General features: G+C 57.6%; 1 protein-coding gene across 2 annotated transcripts in view; it reads left to right on the top strand.

Moving 5' to 3' along the window:
* Positions 1-310: 310 nt before the first annotated feature.
* MACROD1 (mono-ADP ribosylhydrolase 1) overlaps positions 311-8213 on the top strand; it is a 153327-nt gene continuing 145424 nt past the window's right edge. The window contains exon 1 of one of the 2 annotated variants that reach the window (XM_059929782.1): positions 311-907. In XM_059929782.1, the coding sequence (XP_059785765.1) occupies positions 610-907 (298 nt within the window). In that variant the 5' untranslated portion in view covers positions 311-609. The remainder of the gene's footprint in view (positions 908-8213) is intronic. The other variant, XM_059929781.1, reaches the window with a different exon arrangement.

Below are 8213 nucleotides of genomic sequence, written 5' to 3'. Positions count from 1 at the left end.
CTTCAAATTACACGATTTCCACCTTTGCCTCCCTAGCTGCTCTAGATTCGGTTCCTGCCGCCGCCGGCTAAGAAGCAGCAGCGCAGCGGCCTGGGGAAAGTCGCCCAACCGGACGTCCCTGTTCGTGCCACTCGTTACCTCCCCATCGCCGGCGGGGACGCGCGGCTCCCGGGGACTGGGGACGGGGTGGGTCCCCGGTGACCCTTAGGCAGCCGCGCTCGGCTCAGTACACCCGGCCAGAGGGGCGGGGCCGGGGGCGGGAGGCACTTCCCACCAGGAAGTTGGCGGCGGCCGAGACAGCCCCAAGAGGAGGCGCACGGCGGACGCGCGACCCTGCGAGAGCGGGGCTCAGGCGCAGCGCGACCCCGCTGGCCGGGCGGGGCGCGCACGTGTGTATACGAGTGCGGGGGCCCGTCAGCGGCCCGGACTACAAGTTCCAGGGTGCCCAGCGGCGCGCCTGGGTTTTCTGGCCGCGCGGCCCGCTGGCTCCTGAGCAGGTCGCCGCGGGTTGGCACGCGTCACCTGGTTCCCGAGTAAATAAGGGAGAGACTCCCCGAGCACCGTAAATAGAGTCGAAGTGGGCGGGGAGCCGCCCCGCGCCGCCCGCTCATGTCTCTGCAGAGCCGAGTGTCCGGCCGCCTGGCACAGCTGCGCGCGGCGGGGCAGCTGCTCGGCGCCCGGCGCCCCTGGCCCGGCCCCTCGGCGGGTGCCACGCGGACCCGCAGCACTGCGTGCGGTCCCCCGGCGTCCCTGGGCGCGTACGACCCGCGCGCGCGGACCCCAGCGGGAGTTGGGGCTTGGGGGGCGGCGGCGGTGGGGCGGAGAGCCGGGGTGCGCACCTGGGCCCCCCTGGCCATGGCGGCGAAGGTGGACCTGAGCACCTCCACCGACTGGAAGGAGGCAAAATGTAAGTGTAAGCAGGAGGGGGGCGCGAGGGGCGAGGGCGGCTCTACGTGGGCCTTCTCCGGCTGGACAGCACCCCACCAGCAGCCTCGTCCACCCCAGAGAACTGGGGAAGTTAAGGTCCCATGTGCCCCGGTATGGACCCCCATTAACAGCCACGCCCCCCATGTGCCCAGCCCCATAAACTACTTCACCGCCCCGACCGGGTCCAGGTCCCCAGTGGGGGGCAGTGTGAGGAGGGTGGCCTCACGCCATTGAAATGTGTTGCTGGGCACCCCCAGGGAGCATCCAAGACCTAGTACCTTAATCTGTTGTGCACGAGGGAAACTGAGGCCCAGTGCCAGAGCCAATAGGCCAAGGTCACTTGGAGTTTGCTTCAGGATCTGACAGTAGGCTCTGAACTCCCCAGGTTTTGCATAGCATGGTTTCTCAAGGGGTGGCATTTTAGGCAGAGTGGCAGGGAATGGGCTGACGGGACAGCTCTGGGGCTGGCATCCCACCTGGTGGGATCAGATAGCCACAAGGAGTGGCCTCCCTGAGCAGGCCGGTTCCACCTCCCCCACGCCTACCCCGGGGGCCTGCCTCTCTAGGCACGTGGTTTGGTGCCCTTTTGCCCTTAACGTTGGCCTCTGGACACTTGTGAGCACTCTCTGCCTTATTCCTGGGGGACACAGGACAGAGGAGCTGCGGGGCAGGGCAGAGATGGGGCGTTGTGCCTATGAGAACAGTGACCCCCCGCCGCCCCCTCCGCCCTCCCCCCCCCCCCGCCGCCCCCTCCGCCCTCACCCCCCGCCGCCCCCCCTACCCAGGAATCAAGCCATTTCCTCCCGCTCTGGGGCAGGGCATGAGTCCTGGTGGGCATGAATCCCAGGGCTGGACTCTGGGCCCGAATAGAGCAGGGAAGGCAGGCAACCTGACCTGCAGAGCCCCAAATAGCCCCGGCTGCCTGTCCAGCTGCCCCTGCCCTTCAGGGCCTGCTCCCTGGGCTCTTGTGACTGTTCGGGCTGGATCCCCTTTCAAAAGAGCAGGGACAACAGCTCATTGGCTGGGCCGTTGTGGTGAAGTGGATTCAGCCAATTGGGTTGGGAAGTCAGGCCTAGGGCGGGCTGTGGTTGCGGGCAAGGGGAAGGCATCCTCTTGGGATTGGAGGTAGAGTTCAAGATGACTTACCACTCTCATGAATTGCATTGCCTTCACTGGGATCTTAAAGCACCAGCAGGAAGCACTTGACTTTGCTCCGGGAACACAAGGAGTGCTTGTCAGCCCTTCAGCCCTGGCCCCAGAACACCGTTCAGGGTGGGGAGTAGGGGGCTGGCCCCCTGGTACGGGGACTGTCCCCACAGGGAGCCCTGCTTTCCCTTCTCTGTCAGAGAACAGTAACCCAGGGTGGTGGGAAAGAGAGCTGGGGAGGCCAGGGGCCCAGGCACCTGTTCCTGGATCTGCCACTTTTTCTAGGACCCAGCTCTCCGCCCCTCCCATTCCTGGGTGCCACTGAGAACGTCCAGACCTCATGAAGCTGATGGGTCAGGGATTCCCAGGCTGCTCTCTGCTAGGAGCTGGGATTTCCATTCATTCAGTCCATGCGTATCGAGTGCCTTCTGTGTAGCCAGCACTGCTGTGCTGCGGAGACAGGCAAGGACCCTGCCCTCACGGAGCTTAGGGGGAAGAAACAGTAGAGCATGTGATCGAGGCAATGAGACAATGCCAGGTAGAGGTCAGTGCTGCAAAGAAGCCGTGGCACATGGGGCCGCCTGAGTGCCAGTGTCCAGTCAGGGGGCAGTGTGAGGAGGGTGGGCTTGCCCCAGGAACCCCAGCCCTAGGTGTGAAGCCGCCCGCCCCCCAGCAGCCGTTAGGTGGTAGTTTGTGGGGGTGAGACACAGAGACGTCTCTGTGTCTTAGTTAGCTATTGCTGCATAATAACAGATTACCCAGACACGTGGTGGCTTAAAACAGCAAACATTTACGTTATCTCACAGTCTCTGAGGCTCAGGAAGCTGGGAGTAGCTTAGCTGGGTGGTCAGGCTCAGGGTTTCTCAGGAGGTTGGCGGGGGTTTGGTTAGGGGTGGAGTGAGCCCTTCCCAGATGGCTCACTCCTGTGAAATGGCTGTTGCCCAAATGCCTCATCTGGCCCACATTCAAGGGGAGGGAAATTAGTTTTCACCTTTGGGAGGAAAGAGGATCAAAGAATTTGGGGCATATTTTTAAAACCACCGCACTGAGGGACTGCCTCAACTGGATTCTGCCTCTGATTGGAGTCCAAGCTTTGATCCTTTATTTATTTATTTATTTGGCCACGCTGCTCGGCTTGCAGGATCTCAGTTCCCCGACCAGGGACTGAACACGGGCCCCCAGCAGTGAAAGTCCCGAGTCCTAACCACTGGACCGCCAGGGAATTCCTACAATCAGTGTTCATTTACCTAAGTATACTGCTGTGTAACCACTACTTTGATCAATAGGTAGAACATTGCCATCGCCCCACAAGGTTCCTTTGAGCCCCTTTCCAATCAGTACCCCTTACTGCTAATCATTTTTCTATCTATTCATTTTGTTTCTTCTTGAACTTCATATCACCAGAGGCATACAGTGTGTCCGGTTCTTTTTACTAATATCTGTGTGATTCGTCCACATTATTGGGTGTACCGACAGTTTGCTCTTTTTTACTGCTGTGTAATATTCCGTGGTGTGGATGTACTACAGTTTGTGCACCCAGTCTCCTGTTGATGGGCATTTGGTTTCCAGTTTGGGACTGTTGAGAATAAAGCTGTTGTGAATATCCTTGTACATGTCTTTGATGGACATGTGCTCATCTTTCTGTTGGGGATATACCTACATAGGCCTCTATACATTTTTTTTTTTTAATTAGTTAATTAATTTATTTATTTTTGGCTGTGTTGGATCTTTCGTTTCTGTGCGAGGGCTTTCTCTAGTTGCGGCACGCGGGGGCCGCTCTTCATCGCGATGCACGGGCCTTTCATTGTCGTGGCCTCTCTTATTGCGGGGCACAGGCTCCAGACGTGCAGGCTCAGTAGTTGTGGCTCATGGGCCTAGTTGCTCCGCGGCATGTGGGATCTTCCCAGACCAGGGCTCGAACCCGTGTCCCCTGCATTGGCAGGCAGATTCTCAACCACTGCGCCACCAGGGAAGCCCGACATCTAAATGCCTGTCTATGCCTGAGATGATCCTCTCTCAAAGACTGGCACATAGTAACCAAACTCACAAGAGACTGATGTATAGTTCAGAGGGTTGAGGTGCAGTTCACGCTGGGGAAATGTAATAGCTGTGGGTCTGGAAACTCGTGCACCTGGGCAGGGCCTCCTCTCCCTGTAAAAAAGCCATGTGGAAGCCAATTCATAGTCTTAAGTTTGCTCAGCAGCAGGTGTTCTCAACTAGGGAGCTGGTTGAATGATTTTGGAAGCTGATCCCACTGCCCTGGGCAGGCTGGGCAAGCTTCCCTGCCAGGGGTGCGCCTACCCACTGAGGATGCCCTTCCCCGGGCGGTTGCTCAGTGTTCCAGTACAAATGCAGTGCTGAGTGCCTGCTCTGGGCCCCAGGTGCAGATGCCTCAGTCCATGGCCCAGCGAGTCCTCTGGACAGATAGCCAAATTCTGCCTGGGTTCTGCACATTCCTTTTTCCTGGGTTCAAGCTGACTACCCACTTCTATGGACCTATTCTTTCTGTGGACCTATTCTTTCTCTAGGTAAGAAAATATCATCAGGCTGACCTTCCTGGCTAGGAGACATTCAGTCTTTTTGAGAGACCTCTGCAGTATTTGATTTCACTGGCTAGGGGTTAATTTCTATAATTTAATTCCCTCAGTTCTGGAGTGTCTCATTACCACCCGTCCCCGCCAGGTTGTGCCTTTTCATCAGAAGATTGTGGAAACAGTCCTGCTGTAAGGCAGTTGGGTGTGAGGGGACTTAAGTTCAGGCACTGGGGTATTTGGGGGCTTTGCCACCACAGGAGGGGCCTGGCCTCCAGGAGAAGGGCACAGATCCTCCTTCTGACCTGCGGTAGGGGCAGAGCTGTGTGCTAAAAAAGAGAACGGGCATTGGTGTCATCAGACGTGGCAAGCCCTGGCACCACTGCTTCCATGCTCCCTGAGCCTCAGTTTCCTCATCTGTAAGATGGGACCAACAGCACCCGATTTGTAGGTTGTGCTGGGATCACATTAGAAACCATTTTGTACACAGCGGCCAAAGGGTCCCCAGTGCCCCCCCCTGTCACCTCCCAATGCCCCCCATCCCTTGTCGCCCCTTGGGTCTGTCTCCTCTCTCTGCCCTGTTCTGGCCATGGGGACACTGGGCTTATATAAACTTGTCTCCCCCATGGTGTCAAATGCTAGAACCCTGACCCTCAGGTCCTGAGCCCTGTTTCCTCTCCCTGGTGGCTCAGGATAGGGCTCATGTGTTCCAGCCTGTTTGCATGGGGCAGGGCAAAGACTGATTTCAACCCCTGTGGAATTTCATGCAGAGCGGATGATTTATCTGATTCGACTGCCGAACCAGAAAATTTCCCAGGCACACCTGGGAATTGGGTGGGCTTCTCCCACCTGTCTTCTGGGGAAGCAGCCTTGGCACGTCCCAGTGCAGGTGGAGGCGAGGGGGTCTGGGAGAGCAGAAAAGCTCCAACATGCCTCCTGCCATCTCCCCTTTGCTCGTGCCATAGGCTTTGACGAGCCCCTGCTCTTGGGGGACGGTGAGAGGTGATTAATGCCCCCACCGTCGTGTTCCCAGAGCCCAGCTGTTACCAGCCCTGCCCACCCACCCTTCTCCAGAAGAGGAGCCTCCCTCCGTGCCAGCCTGCCCTCACCTTTCCGAACACCGTCTTGTGAAGTGCCATAAAGACACTTCTTAAAACACATCATTGAATTCCCGTTCACCCGGTGCACTTTATGGTTCTGACGCAGCCTGCTTCCTCCAGCTCGGCTTTCGTGCCCGGGAGCCGCTGAAAGCTTCATCTGGGGTCAGACCTCCCCATCAAAATTTACTGCAAACATCCTTTTACAGCACCTGTCTCACTGAGCTGTGAAATACTCTCGCCTCTCCAAAAAAGAAAGAAAATTAAAACGTATGTTGTACATCTTTTATAAGAAAAATAAAACTCACTTGTGCTTTAAGTCGGCACCTGTCCTGGCAGAGGGAGGTAGCGCGTGTTATAAATGCGTGGGGCATATGCCCACCGTAAGGGTCCTGCTTCTCCTCCTCCCAGAACGAGTGAGGAGGGTCTGGGGGCGGCCCCGCTGACGGTGAAGCTGAGGCTGTGAAGACAGCGCTCCGGTCCTCAGTTGGCTTCTCCTTTCGCATAAATCAGAGAGCAGTGCCGCCTGTAGCTCCTCGGGGTCAGTCAGGCTGCAGCCTTGTTCTGGAGATGAGTGAGGACAGGGCACCCCGCACACTGGCCTCGAGAGGTGTGCGCTTGGGGACCACAGGCCGGAAGGGCAGGCTGACAGGTGTCCCCATGGTTGGCGCCTTGTCAGCCGGTAGCTGAGCTGGAAGCTCTGACGGTCTTTCTTTGCCGTCTCCGGGAAGTGGAGTCGTGTTTTGGCCTTTGCTGGAGAGAGAGGACTGCGCGGGCTGTGGGTCACTCAGAGCAGACCTCAGGTACTGGGGAGGACAGTGTAGGACAGAGCCCTGGGCTGGGTCCCGCCCTGGCTTCCTTTTGCTTGCCTGTGGCCAGGGCGATTGCTCTACTGCTTTTGTAAAGCAAGGTGGTGGCATCTGCCAGATGGTGTCTGCTCAGGGACCTGAGCCATCTCGGGGCATCCCAGACTAGTTCCGTGGGGTGCCTGGGGCCTGCCCCAGCCAGAGGGACTCCGGTCTTGGGAGTCCTGTGGGGTTGGTCTGGGCTCTGGCTGACCAGCCCCTCCAGTGTCACAGTACGGGCCTGCACTCTGGCCGCAGGTCCAGCCAGCTCTGAGTACTGGCACTTGGGCATGCCAAGGCCTCGGAGGGGGCCTTTGGTCACAATTGTGCAAGATGATAAATATGGGGACCCAAATAACTTAAAAAGCTCCTGCACCTGCTTTGCCCCAAGTTGGAAAAATAATGTTTCCCCTCCCAAGTTTTGTCTTGTTTTCGTTTGCTCTCTTTGGGCCTTCTTATTTCACACACAGGAAAGAGTGAATGTATCTGATGTGTCTATCGCACTCGACAGCTTCCTCTGTGTTTTCGCAGCCAGTCTTCTTGTTCACAGCAAGCTTGGGTGCCACGGAAGGCCGGCCTTGTCCCTATTGTAGAGATGAGAAAATGGAGGCTGAGCACCTTGCCCATGAACATGATGGTGGGAGGTCATGAGCCCAAACCTGGGGGGACCAAGGAGCATGAGCGGAATCAAAACCCCAGCAGTGGCCGGGCCGTGGGCCAGCAAATGCCTCAGACAAGCCGGGGGAGGCTGCCAGAGCCTTGCTTTTGCTCTCCCGTCCAGCTGTTCTAGATTTCTCTCCATTTCCCCACCCGTATGCTCTCTCCGACCTCAGGGCTTTTGCACGCGTTGTTCTCTCCTCCTGGAAGACCCTGTTCTGTTATCAAACTTGCCCACAACCTTCAGGTCTCAGCTCCTTGGTTCATTGATTCATCCCACAGATGCCCAGGGACACTCACACATGCTTTATGCTGTGCCAGGTGCTGGGAATCCAACATAAACATGACATATCCCCATATGGCCAAGGTCAAGCAAAGCACAGATGGTAGGGGAGGCAGCTGCTCTGGGAGGGGGAGGGCAGTGAGGAGGGAACTGTAAAGGAAGACCAGGCAGGAGGCACAGCAGGTACAAGGGCCCTGAGGCGGGAAACAGCTTGGCTGTTGGGGGAACTGAAAGGCTGAGGGGCTGTGGGCAGGGTGAAGTGCAGTGGGGAGGGTAGCACGGGAGGAGGTTGGGAAAGAGGCAGGCTCTCCAAGCCCTGGCAAGGACTTGGAGTTTGAACTGAGCTTCACACAGAGAGACAGCTTCTATCTGACTTCTGTCCCTAATATCTCTGGGCTGCTGTGTTAGGAACAGACCATAGGGTGGACACAGGGAGTCAGCTGGCCAGGGTGGGTGGGGTGCTTCCAGAGGGGTCTAGGGTGCAATCAGTGACGCAGGCTTAGCCCTGCTGGGGGTAGCAGAAGGCATGGTGTCTGTGGTGTTGGGGGGATAAATCTAACAGCCTGCAGATGGATGGAAGGGGGAAGAAGAGAAAGGAAAGACTCTTGGTTTGGGGCCCCAGCAAAGTCTGGGGCCGTTCACTGAGAAGGAGGAAGGATGGAGAGGTCAGAAGTTCAGTTCTGCACACAGAGCATTTGGGGATGAGAGCAGGCTGTGGGCCTTGGGG

This window comes from Balaenoptera ricei, chromosome 8, assembly GCF_028023285.1.
Source record: "Balaenoptera ricei isolate mBalRic1 chromosome 8, mBalRic1.hap2, whole genome shotgun sequence".
Lineage (NCBI taxonomy): Eukaryota > Metazoa > Chordata > Mammalia > Artiodactyla > Balaenopteridae > Balaenoptera > Balaenoptera ricei.
Note: the sequence above shows the minus strand (reverse complement) of the source record. Positions and strands in the feature narration are given on the sequence as shown.